Source organism: Nicotiana tabacum, chromosome 1 (assembly GCF_000715075.1).
Source record: "Nicotiana tabacum cultivar K326 chromosome 1, ASM71507v2, whole genome shotgun sequence".
Taxonomy (NCBI): domain Eukaryota; kingdom Viridiplantae; phylum Streptophyta; class Magnoliopsida; order Solanales; family Solanaceae; genus Nicotiana; species Nicotiana tabacum.
Window position 1 is genome coordinate 73,102,929 of NC_134080.1, and position 14,523 is coordinate 73,117,451.

The following is a 14,523-nucleotide window of genomic DNA, read 5'->3' on the forward strand; positions in this document are numbered from 1 at the left end:
TGATTCTTTACTAAAGCAAGTGTAAGTTAATAGTATGTGAATTTTTAATATATACTTGTGCTCATATATTTTGTTTTAGTCTAATTATTGATCTTTCTGTTTAATTTATAGAACTTTAAGCTTTTCAAGGTAAATCAATCATATCTTCTCCAACCTTCATCAAAAGTTAATGTGTCACGACCCTAAACCCGGACCCGGTCGTGATGGCGCCTCTCGTGAAGACAAGGCCAACCAACTAGTCCCAATTCAATTTTTAAACAGTTAAACATTAACAATCAGTCTAAGCATGAGTAAATAAGCCAAAGACTAAACAAAAGATAGTATAATGTGCGGAATACAACCCAAACACAGCCAGATACCGGGGTGTCACAAGTTACGAGCATCTACTAGGGTCTAAATACAACTAAAAAGTCTGAAATGTACAAAATACAGACTAATGAAATGAAGAGGGAGAAAAGCAGTGCTGCGAACGTCGGCAGTTACCTTGCTAAACTCCGATGACTCTACCTCCAATCAGCCAATACCCGCTACTGGGTTCAGAAATACCTGAATCTGCACACGAGGTGCAAGGAGTAAAGTGAGTACTCCAACTCAGTGAGTAATAATCATAACTAAAGTCTGAATGGTAAGAAATCACGAAAAGTGCATCAACATGCTGTATAGAAGCAGTTCAAAAACCAGTATGAAAGCAATGAAGCTGTAAAATCTCTAAAATATCTTAGCTCAGTTTAAACTTCTTTGAAAATCACTTTTACAACAGTTGCACAAATGAATGAAAAATAATTAGTGCAGATAAGCATAGAAATCCGCCCCTCGGGCACAAATACACAATTAAATAGGTACGTGACAGGCAAATAAGAGAGATAAGCACATAAGGTTCGCCCCTCGGGCACAATGTCAACAAATCCTCCCCTTGGGCAATACCTCAGAACAATACCAGCCCCTCGGGCAATCACATAGAACAATACCAGCCCCCTGGGCTATATCTCACATCACAATGGGTACCCGCGCTCACTGGGGGTGTGCAGACTCCTGGAGGGGCCCCTTACAGCCCAAGCGCAATATCAAGCCATCTCGTGGCATCATCTCTAGGCTCTCGGCCTCATATCAACAAGCCACCTCTTGGCGTACATATCTTAGTCCCTCAGCCTCATAATCAAAATCAGTGTATCACTTCTGCGGCGTGCAGCCTGGCCCAAAAGTATTCTCACAACACAGGCCCTTGGCCTTACCCTGTCAAAAATTACATAAGCCACCCGGACAACAGTAAAACATGATGTTCAGCCCAAAATATGATTTAAAATATCATTTCAAGTGTTAAAGCGGAGTAAGCATGGCTGAGTTTTGAAAACAGTAGAATATAGCATGACCGAGTACAAGTTTAAAGTCAAAACATTGAGGAAATATCAATAAAAATCCCCCAAGGGTTCAAATAGTTGGCACGAATCCCAAATATGGCATTCAACCCAAATAATGATGATAGCAAATAGATTTCAGTCAAATACGCGGTAAAATCATCAATCGGACGGACCAAGTCACAATCCCCAATAGTGCACGACCCCACGAGCGTCATCAAGCGTGTGCCTCACCTCAATATAGCACTACGATGTGCAATCCGGGGATTCAAACCCTTAGAACATCATTTACAATCATTACTCACCTCGATCCGGTCCAACCTCTAGCCCGTGATTCCTTTGCCCGCACAAATCAACCTCCGGATGCTCCAAATCTGGCCACAATCAGTACATAATCATTAAAATATACAAAGGGAACGAAGCCCACTCAAAAATATCCAATTTACATCCAAATCCCGAAATTCCTTAAACCCGACCTCTGGGCCCACGTCTCGAAACTCGATAAAATTAACCTTAATGGAATCCTCAACCTCTCACGAGTTCGTACGTATCAAATTTACCAAAATCCAACCTCATATGGTCACTCAAATTCTTAGAATCCAATCTCCAATTTCAAGCCCTAATTTTCCCTACTTTTTCTTAGATTTTTCCACTAATTTTCATGATTAGACAATGAAATAATCACCATAAACACAAGGTATAAAGCCCAAGTAGCTTACCTCTCTGGAAATACTTGATCCTCTCTTGAAATCACAGCTTGGAGCTCCAAAAATTGCGCAAAATGGTGAACACATGACTGAAAATCGCGAAGGGGCTTTTTTATACATTCTTCCTAGCACTTTCGCACCTGCGATCCCATAAGCGCACCTGCGCTTCCGCTTCTACAGAAAAACACCCGCTTCTGCGGATTTCATTTATTCCATCGGATTCCGTATCTGCGACCCAAGTATCGCACCTGAGGCCTCGCAGATGCGGTCATGGTCTTCGCTTATGCGGCCAGCACCGCTTCTGCGGTCTCCTTTATGCACCAGCGGCGTCACACCTGCTATCACCAATCCGCAGGTGCGGGAACAACAGAAGCAACAAATTTTCTGCTACAAAATTCCAAGTCCGACCTCCAGATAACTATCCGAAACCATCCCGAGGCCCCCTGGACCTCAACCAAAAGCACAAACATATCCCAATACCTTATTCAAACTTGCACCAATATTTAAAACGCCTCAAACAACATCAAATCAACCCAAACACATCAGATTCAAGCCAAACTTTCCAAAGTCCTCCGAATTCTGCTCTTGATCAAAAAACCCAACCAAAACACGTTCGAATGACCTGAAATTTTGCACGCACATCCCAAATGACACAACGGAACTACTGCAACTTTCGGAATTCTATTCCGACCTCTATATCAAAATCTCACCTATCAACCGGAAAACGCCGAGATCTCAATTTTGCCAATTCCAGCCTAACCTTCCATGGACCTCCAAAATGCATTCCGATCATGCTCCTAAGTTCCAAATCACCTAACGGAGGTAACCAAATCATAAAAATTCCAATCCGAGATCGCATGCAAACAAGTGAAATCTTGGTCAAACCTTTCAAATTTTAAGCTTTAAACTGAGAACTGTTCTTCCAAATTTATTCTGATTAACCTGAAACCAAAACCAACGATATACATAAGTAATAATACACCACACGGGGCAAGTCATGCCCGAAAACTGATGAGCAAAGTGCAAAAGCTCAAAACGACCGGTCGGGTCGTTACATCCTCCCCCACTTAAACATACATTCGTCCTCGAACATGCCCAGAGTTGTTCCAAAAGCCAACCAATCGCTGAATAACCTTACCATCCATATACCTGGGGTTGATCTCACGTCACCCTATCTTATATAGGTCCGATAATACAATGTAATTGAAATTCGACAATCCCACCTAGCCCATAAACCTTAGGACCACATTTTTACTTCTGAGATCAACCACAAGATCAGAATCTCACATCTATACTCTGAATAAGCCCGAACCAGCTGTAATAACCCATACCTGCAACCTCAGGTGCAATTACATGATATACCACATAACTCAAACACTTGTAGCGATAACTTCTAATCATCGTAGCTGCACACAACAACCGAATACCGGTAGAAAACCTCTTATCAACTAAAATCTCATTCCAACACTTTCATATAATGCCAATGATAAATAAAACACGTAGTAAGCCAAACCATTTCTCAGATCAACCATTCCTGAAGCCACTTCTCCTTTGACAAAGACCATAGCAAATTTCTGAGCCGAACCTTGATATTATCCTTCCAACATGCTGAAATCGAAACCGTTCATATCCATTAATGATCTCAACGATCTCATCTAATCCAACACACTACTATGGTGACATGACAGATCAATACAGGCCTAAGCCACAACTTGCGCAATACGCGCACCAATAAGCAATAGTCTGAACATACTCAAATCATGAAAATGACTCAAATGAAAGAGCTGTACCTCAAGCTCACCAATACCACCACAACACAAGGCTGAGAACCCATCTCACATCATAGGAACAAAACACACGAATCGAACCCGCAAGGTCATTACCCCACATAACTTCGCTGTGATGCGCGATCCAATCCAAACACTGCTCCACAGGAAACACCTCAGGTGACTATGCTCAAAATCGACAACCACGCGCAATTTGATGTCTGGAACTAAAGCAAATCATCATACCCTCGGTGAAGCAAATAACATACACAACACAAACCCGAAAGGGCATAACCGATACGCCATTCACCGAGCAACACCCAAATACTCTTCCCGCTCGACTTCCACTATGAAACCCCAATAGAACCGCATATAACCAACAAATCATAACACCTCGCAACACAGAAAGGTAACTCATAGATCTACCGATATTACTAATAAGCTCAATAAAAATCGAATCAACACATCCCTCAACAATACAATTTGGAGCCAACCAAGCCGACTCAAGTTAGAACACGCATCCACATTGGCCTGCCAACGAACTCTTTATCAAGGAAGCCCTAGAGCTACTCCTTCAACTTCTTTAACTCTACCGGTGCCATACGATACGGTGCCCGACATCAAATCAATACTGAAATCAACAAACTTGCCCGGTGACATGCCCGACCACAAGAAACATATCCAAAAAGTCCCTCACCACCGGAACTGAATCAATGGTAAGAGTCTCTACACTGACATCCATCCTGAAAGCCCAAATAAGAAAGACAATCCTTCCCAACCATCCGCTGAGCCTTCGAAATATGAAACCACCCAATCAAGAACATAATCCGTCGAACCTCGCCACTCAATTCGTGGCATTCCCGGCATAGCCAACAACACTGCCTTAGCGTAATTGTCCAGAATAACATAACACGGAGATAACCAGTGTGTACCCAATGTCACATCCAAAATCTACCATACCAAGCAACAAAAGATCTACTCGGGTCTCCAAACCTCGATAGTCACTAAACAGTTCCGACACACGCGATCCACAACCACAACATGGCCTGAACACAAGAACTCCTAGTTTCCAACTCTATATAGCACACGAATCACCATACCTGATCCCAATTCCGTCGTCCGAATACATACCACACCTCTTAATACCCAATTATTCCATGAGAGATACTCTAAAATTCTTCTGTGCCGCCAAGCAAACTCGAATATCAATAATTGATCTAACAAGAAAGTGCAACAATACTACCGAAGTACCATCAACTTAATCACATTGCCTTTTTCCGAAACATATACCCTCATCAAATCACCCCAATTAGCAATACCATTTCCTTAATCATCTGAAGCGCATTTCTCTAATTGTCTGAAGCTGCCCATTGCCTAAGAGTTTTATGGACCTTCCTTTCAGAACTGAACCGTAACCTTACACACGCAATCTCATTCCTCCAGAACATACCGCATATACCATACCATCCTAGGGTAACATGAGAACTTTATATCCCTTCCGAGCCACAATCAAATATGTACTCAACCAACCAAGAACTTCCATTTATCCCATTCAGAAGAGGATCACTACATATCACATGCTTCTCACACTCGCAGAAAATACACATCTCTAATCGCAGTAGAAATCATCAAGAACTCTCCGACTCCCTTTTGCACAAAAACCAAACCTGACATGACTAAATCCTTCTCATTCAACCAAGCTATGCAGGTATCTAAAACCCAAGAGCATTGCTGCGAAACACCTGTAGAAACTCATTACCTCGTAAGCATCCAAAGAACTAATCATATCCTTGCCATACCGATTCGACCTACTATCAAGCTACCCAATCTATCCGAGTTTCCTGCTGATTTACCTTCAACTTGATACTCCTTCTTGCTATACCATCACGATTTCTCAACCCAGACTCATCACACGAGACCCAAGCATAAAGCCACACTGTCTAAGGCTCATAAGCCGCTGAATACTTTCTTAGATATCCCCACAAGCACCACGTTCAAAATACTTACCTTGAAGAGACCTCCTACGAATTCTGACCATTACCTTCACCTTCCTGATACCGATGTATAGAAGCCCATAATTGATATAGAATTACCACAAATATTGACACCCTCCAAATGCAAACCTTAGTTTCTGGCCAAAATTACAACCTGAAAATCTCCAATTATTACATGCAAAATCTTGAGCCCATTAGAACCATTCTCGAGAGTCATCCACTCTACTCAAACTGCAATTAGCATGATCAAACGAACCGAACAACCCGTGCCTCATTAGCACTCTGACACTACAGAATGTGACATCATTCCATTACAACCAAGCAACTTCCTGCTCTATGCACCGAGCATCCTTTACCAACAACGACTCAAGACATCCCGTGATTCTTACACACCTGTGAAGCATCCTAAAACCTTTGTCAAGAATTTTCCTTTACTCAAGCCATACTCGTTCTTAATCTCAGCCGGCCATAATTGATTCACCCGAATGCCTCAAACTAGAACCGACATAGCACATAACCGTGCAACCAACTAATCAATAGCAGGCTCCCCCACTTAGCCCGAATCCATAGATCAAAACACACTCAATGACTCATAACACATGTACTCTATTGTTGCCATAATACCATAGTGAAATTAAACTCAAATCCTTTGTAAGCTTGTGAAAACACAGATCATCTAGTACTTTAAATCTTTTGCAAATCACGCATTCACTCTCGCAACAGTTAAACCCACTCTCTTAAGCGACCCAATTGAAATTTCCACACATATCTTTCACTTGCAAGTGAGATCTTCTAACAGACAACATAAAGATCACACAAACTTCTGAACATTCCGCAGGAGATGACCCACCTGCTTCGCCTCGAACTAACCTTTTCGCATACTTTCCACCGTCATAAACTTTACGCAGTCACTAGGTCTTCCTGAGTCTGAACTCATACCGCAACATGAAATTTACTTCACTCCGAACTAGGAAACATGAAAAGATTCTTCACACGCCCATAACGCGGGGCTATACCTCGAATCAAGATGGAATTCAAGCACCTAATAGTTCTTCTATCCTCCAACAGACCTTTCTCGTCGCTTCCAAATCATATGGATACATCCCGCGGTACTAACATACTCATCACACCATCTCTTCTACTAATAGGGACACTACCGAGCATATAAGTTCAAAAACACTTGCTCACACAATCAGCACCTCGGTGCTCAAGCTATAGGCAAAAATCCGGCCTCAAGTCCTCTAGACTGGCCCACATCAACTCACAGAGATCACATCTCGCCCCTCGATCAGGGAATCACAAGCCATCGATGATCATCTGATACTGAGTGCTCATGTGCGCACACGAACGCGTGGGAGAAATTCAAAGAGTTACATTTCAAGCTGAATCAAAGGACGCACGATAAGAATTCAAGGTTGTGAAGTTTTCCTAAAGGTTCTGCAGCCTCTCGAGGATAAATACAGACGTCTCCGTGCCGATCCGCGAGACTCTACTAAACCTGCTCATGACTCGTAAGACCTATGTAACCTAGACTCTGATACCATCTTTTCACGACCCTAAACCCGGACTCGGTCATGATGGCGCCTCTCGTGAAGACAAGGCCAACGAACTAGTCCCAATTCAATTTTTAAATAGTTAAACATTATCAATCAATCTAAGCATGAGTAAATAAGCCAAAGTCTAAACAAAAGATAGTATAATATGCGGAATAGAACCCAAACACAACCTGATACCGGGGTGTTACAAGTCACGAACATCTACTAGGGTCTAAATACAACTGAAAAGTCCGAAATGTACAAAATACAGACTAATGAAATGAAGGGGGAGAAAAGCAGTGATGCGAACGCCGACAGCTACCTTGCTAAACTCCGATGACTCTGCCTCCGATCAGCCAATACCCGCTACCAGGTTCAGAAATACCTGAATCTGCACACGAGGTGCAGGAAGTAAAGTAAATACTCCAACTCAGTGAGTAATAATCATAACTAAAGTTTGAATGGTAAGAAATCACGAAAAGTGCATCAACATGCTGTATAGAAGCAGTTCAAAAACCAGTATGAAAGCAATGGAGCTGTAAAATCTCTAAAATTTCTTAGCTCAATTTAAACTACTTTGAAAATCAGTTTTACAACAGTTGCACAAATGAATGCAAAATAATTAGTGCAGATAAGCATAGAAATCCGCCCCTCGAGCACAAATACACAATTAAATAGGTACGTGACAGGCAAATAAGAAAGATAAGCACATAAGGTTCGCCCCTCGGGCACAATGTCAACAAATCCACCCCTTGGGCAATACCTCAGAACAATACCAGCCCCTCGGGCAATCACATAGAACAATACCAGCCCCCTGGGCTATATCTCACATCACAATGGGTACCCGCGCTCACTGGGGGTGTGCAGACTCCTGGAGGGGCCCCTTACAGCCCAAGCGCAATATCAAGCCATCTCGTGGCATCATCTCTAGGCTCTCGGCCTCATATCAACAAGCCACCTCTTGGCGTACATATCTTAGTCCCTCAGCCTCATAATCAAAATCAGTGTATCACTTCTGCGGCGTGCAGCCTGGCCCAAAAGTATTCTCACAACACAGGCCCTTGGCCTTACCCTGTCAAAAATTACATAAGCCACCCGGACAACAGTAAACACATGATGCTCAGCCCAAAATATGATTTAAAATATCATTTCAAGTGTTAAAGCGGAGTAATCATGGCTGAGTTTTGAAAACAGTAGAATATATCATGACCGAGTACAAGTTTAAAGTCAAAACAGTGAGAATATATCAATAAAAATCCCCGAAGGGTTCAAATAGTTGGCACGAAGCCCAAATATGACATTCAGTCCAAATAATGATGAGAGCAAATAGATTTTAGTTAAATACGCGGTAAAAATCATCAATCGGGGTGAACCAAGTCACAATCCCTAATAGTGCACGACCCCACGCTCGTCATCAAGCGTGTGCCTCACCTCAATATAGCATTACGATGCGCAATCCGGGGTTTCAAACCCTCAGAACATCATTTACAATCATTACTCACCTCGATCCGGTCCAACCTCTAGCCCGCGATGCCTTCGCCCGCACAAATCGACCTCTGGATGCTCCAAACTTAGCCACAATCAGTACATAATGATTAAAATATGCAACGGGAACGAAGCCCACTCGAAAATATCCAATTTACATCCAAATCCCGAAATTGCTCAAACCCAGCCCCTCGAGCCCACGTCTCGAAACTCGATAAAATTAACATCAATGGAATCCTCAACCTCTCACGAGTTCGTACATATCAAATTTACCAAAATCCGATCTCATATGTTCACTCAAATTCTCACTCTCCAATTTCAAGTCCTAATTTTCCCTACTTTTCCTCAGATTTTTCCACTAACTTTCATGATTAAACAATGAAATAATCACCATAAACACAAGGTATAAAGCTCAAGTAGCTTACCTCTTTGGAAATACTTGATCCTCTCTTGAAATCACAGCTTAGAGCTCCAAAAATCGCACAAAATGGTGAATACATGAGTGAAATCGCGAAGGGGCATTTTTATATATTATGCCTAGAACTTCCGCACCTGCGATCCCATAAAAGCACCTGCGCTTCCGCTTCTGCGGAAAAACACCCGCTTCTGCGGATTTCACTTATTCCATCAGATTCCGCATCTGCGACCCAGGTATTGCACCTGCGGCCTCGTAGATGCGGTCAAGGTCTTCGGTTCTGCGCCAACACCGATTCTGCGGTCTCCTTTACGCACTAGAGGCATCGCACCTGCGGTCACCAATCCGCAGGTGCGAAAACAACAGAAGCAACAAATTTTGTGCTGCAAAACTCCAAGTCCGACCTCCTGATAACTATCCGAAACCATCCCGAGGCCCCCGGGACCTCAACCAAAAGCACAAACATATCCCAATACCTTATTCAAACTTTCACCAATCTTCAAAATACCTCAAACAACATCAAATCAACCCAAGCACATCGAATTCAAGCCAAACTTTCCAAAATCCTCCGAATTCCGCTCTTGATCAAAAAACCCAACCAAAACACGTTCGAATGACCTAAAGTTTTTCACGCACAACCCAAATGATACAAAAAAACTACTGCAACTTCCGAAATTCCATTCCGACCTCTATATCAAAATCTCACCTATCAACCGAAAAATGCCGAAATGTCAATTTCGCCAATTCATTCCTAACCTTCCACGGACCTCCAAAATGCATTCCGATCACGCTTGTAAGTTCCAAATCACCTAATGGAGCTAACCAAATCATAAAAATTTCAATCCGAGATCGCATACAAACAAGTCAAATCTTGGTCAAACCTTTCAAATTTTAAGCTTTAAACTGAGAACTGTTCTTCCAAATTCATTTTCATTAACTTGAAACCAAAACCAACGATTTACATAATTCATAATACACTACACGGGGCAAGTCATGCCCGAAAATTGATGAGCAAAGTGTAAAAGCTCAAAACGACCGGTCGAGTCGTTACATAATGTTAGTGACATTTTCAATGTAAGTAGTTGTTTCTTTGATTTTATTTAGTCTTGCTTTTCATTAATCTCTACTATTGTATACTAGATTTATGTTCTAATAACTTGCATTTAAAATTATGTTTGCTGTAAATTACTCTGGGAGTCGTTTCTCAGAACTATTATTTTCTAGGGTTTTCTATTGGAAATGGAATATAGTCAATTAATATAATATATTAGAGCAGTATAATGACTGGATGTTTATAAAACTCAATCTTTTTAATATACTTTATGAGTTTAATATAGTCATATAATATACTTCTGTAGTATAATACTATACTTGAAACAAGCATATTATACTTGAAGTCTATCATGTGAGTGATTAACTTCCAGTATATTATACTGGATGATTATTATAATATAGTTGAGTTTTGTTTGACTCCAGTATATTTTACTGGATTTTACCGTACGTAAGCCGTTTCTCCAGTAAGTTATACTGGACGAGTTATGTTTAGTATAGAATTTTGTTTTATTTGTCATTACTTTTTTTGCGTCATTATTTGTCTTCTTTTTATTTTAATATGCTTATACACTGGACTTTTGCTTGATTTCAGTACCTTTTAATCGAAGTCTGTCGTGTTTAAGCTTGTTGTCCAGTATGTTCTGAAGGCTTATATTATACGGAAAAGCTATTTTCTGAAGGCTTATTTCCTAGTTTTTATACCGTGTGGTTTTTGATTCCAGTATATTTTACAGGAAGTCTTTTGAATGTAAGCTTGTTGTCCAGTATGTTATATTGGATGAATTCTGTTTAGACTATTTTTTTTGTGATTAATTTTTTTAATGATTATTTATCTTATTGTTTTAAAATATGCCCTTTGATTATTTTTCTTCTTTATACCCCATTATTTGTTTCAGGAGTTTCACACCTTCTTATTCATTTCATCCAGTATATTATACTGGAAGACTGCCATCTGTAGGCTGTTTTGTCCAGTAAATTATATTGGATAAGTATAATATATTTCATTTCATTATATTTTTTAGTTTTAATAATTTAATGTACAAAATTATATGCTACCCTTCTTGAATTGTGTTTAAACTCGATAAGAATGTTTATGTGTTATGATGCTGAAATTCTTACCATTTTTCTTTTCTTTTCAGAGGGTATTTGCCAAAGTTGAAGACATTGTACGTGCAGATCATGTTAATTTAAAACAAAGATGAAGAAAAATATTAAACATGTTAAGAACCCTGTTAAGGTAATTAACTAGTTTGGCAATTTATTTTAGTGTTGATTTTGTTCGTAGAATAATATATTGTATTCGTTGTTGCAGGTTATTAACGAGAAGCTTGATGTTGTTGTAGAGTTTATTGAAAATGTTAAAAAAAAAAGTAAAAAGAAATATCATCATGGCTTGTTGATGCTGAAAATGAAAGCAATGAATTACAAGATTCTTCCAGATTTTCAAATGAAGAACATGACAAAAGTAGTGAACATCAAAATAGTGAAAGTAATGAACAAGGAGATTATATTGATGGAGAGAATTATTCTGATAGAGATGTTGCTCATTTGTCGGGTGACAAACTGGATGAACAAGAGGAAGATATTGAGTTACCAAAACAGGATGAACAGTTTAATAAGGAGTTTGAGGATGCATGACCTTCTATTTCAATGGCACCAACCATGGATATTGAGTCCGTCCGTGAAGAGGCAAATAAAGAAACTGATAATGAATGTCGAGCACATTTTGATTCAATACCATTAGCCATGGATATTGATTCAGTTCATGGAGCACAAGTTACTGAAGAAGTTGTAGCAGTAAATGGAATTTTATTGGAAGGTCCTTGTCATGAAATATGACCATAATGTAATGCAGTTGAACCATTTCTGACAGCTGGTAAAGATGTTGAAGCTATGATGGTTAAAATAGCTGATGGGAAACAAGATCTTTCTACACCGTAGTCCTGTGAAAAGATTTTGCAAAATACAACAGCTGCATCGTTAATTCCATCAGTCATTAATGTTGAAATAGTCATGGATGAAGCTGCACTAGTTGTTGGAGGTTTAGTGAATGGTTGTTGTGATGAAGATACTACAAATGAACATGCAACAAGTGATGGAATTTCAGTCGAAATTTCTTGTGAGGAAGAAAGAGTGGAATGTAGTGCACCTGATCAAGTTCTTTCAACTGGTATAGATGTTGATGCTATCATAGAGAAAATAGTTGACAGGACATTTAATCTTTCTACACCACAAAGCAGTGAAAATATTTTACAAAATACCGTAGCTACATCGTTAATTCCATTAGTCATGGATATTCAATCATTCCAAGGAGGGAAAAATAATAAGGATACTAATGAAGCAGCAGCAGTTGTTGGAGGTTTAGAGAAAATTTGTTGTCATGAAGATACTACTAATGAACAAGCAGGAGGTGATGGAAATTCATTTAAAATTCCTTGCGATGAAGAAAGAATAGAATGTAGTGCACCTAATCAAGTTCAATCAACTGGTAAGGATGTTGCTTCTATCATGCAAAAAATAGTTGATGGAACATATCAACTTTCAATACCAGAGTGCAGTAAAGATAATAATGAAAATCGTGGAGCTGTGTCATCAATGCTATCAGCCATGGATATTCAATCACTCCATGATGCACAAAATAAGAAATGCAGTGATCAAGGTGAACCAAGTGGTACAGATGTAGTGAATGGTCCTTTTTGTAATGAAGAAAGAACAGACTGTAGTCCAGATGAGATTAATCTTACAGCTGGTACTGATATTGATTCTCTTATTAGAAAAATAAATGATGTGACATATGACACATGGTCATCACAGTCCAATCAAAATATTTTGCAAAATACCGTAATTGCAGTTTCTTAGGGAAGTGGAACAGATGCTGTAACAGTAGGTACAGATGTTGAAGCTATTTTTCACAATATTGAACAAGGAAAAATAATTTTGGATTCACCTGAAGTGGAACAACATATTCCTATAGTAAACGTGAATGCACCATCTGGACCAAAGGAAAGAGAACCTGAGTGTATTGGTCTGGCAACTCTTTCTGATATATGCATGCAAGAAAGTAAAGGTAATTTGCAAGGAATTGAAAGGGTGTTGAATGACAAGGCACCTCTTGTTGTTCATGAAATTATTGAAAAGATTCAGCAGGTTAGTGTGCGCAGTTTTATTGTTTTATTTAACAGTTATAAAATGTTATAATGAACGTTAATCTTTCCATTTTTTTTGTTTATTTGAAGCAGGAAAAATTGTATACTAGAAAGAGAAAGAGGAAATATGTGGATTTGTGCCCGAATTTTAATATTTTGACTCAACCAAGTCAATCAAGTTATGATGTAATTGATGATGAACCTACCAACATCAGTGTTGTTGTTGATCGTGACCCTGCTGAAAAATCTGTTGCTGCTGATATGCAAAAAAATGATTCTGATAAAAAGATTGTTTAATATTCAACTGTGGATGAGAGAGTTTATGTTTCTCTTCTTAAAATTGCTAAGCATGTTGCTCATTTGGATGATTATTCTGATCTGCAGCCCATATTGAAATTTGAAATAAAAAGTATAAAGGAGGTAGAAGGTGAAAATGAAAATCTAAAAGTTGCTTCCTATAAAGGAAAAGAAGTTCCAGAAAAAGTAGAAGAATTGCTTGGTAGAGGAAAAAGAATTCGTAATGCCAGTTGGCATTTAAAATCTCCATATGAACAAGTAAAGGTATGAATTGGAGTTTGAAATATATTCGAAGATATTGCTAGCATTATCGGAAAACAATCAAATCTTTTGAGGATAATTTTGAAGCATATTTAAAAGAAAACAAGAGAAGAGGTTGTCTACCAAAGTGAGTTTTGCTATTCGACTTATTGTATTTTTATTTCATGTATATGTTATTAACAAATCTCTTTTATTTTGTTTTCATATTTGTTCTGTATTTGTTTTTTTAGGGGAGTAACTAATATTTACAAAGAAGATGTTGTACTGAAAGCAAAGCCATATGAACTTTACAATGAGAAAATTCAGTTAAGAATGTTCTTTAAAGAGATTGCAGATGATAACTTTACTTTTACTGATGCGGTATGTACATATCTTTTATGTTGTGAACTCAAAATTTTATTTTGTATTATATTTGACATACATACATACATACATACATACATACATACATATATACATACATATATATATATATATATATATATATATATATATATATATATATATAT

At 39.0% G+C, this 14,523-nt stretch overlaps 1 protein-coding gene across 1 annotated transcript in view; it reads left to right on the forward strand.

Moving 5' to 3' along the window:
• LOC107807682 (uncharacterized) overlaps positions 1–13,452 on the forward strand; it is a 33,495-nt gene extending 20,043 nt beyond the window's left edge. The window contains exons 4-5 of the mRNA XM_075251651.1: positions 11,450–11,547; positions 11,623–13,452. Coding sequence (XP_075107752.1) covers positions 12,324–13,169 — 846 coding nt within the window. The 5' untranslated portion in view covers positions 11,450–11,547; positions 11,623–12,323 and the 3' untranslated portion in view covers positions 13,170–13,452. The remainder of the gene's footprint in view (positions 1–11,449; positions 11,548–11,622) is intronic.
• Positions 13,453–14,523: the final 1,071 nt, after the last annotated feature.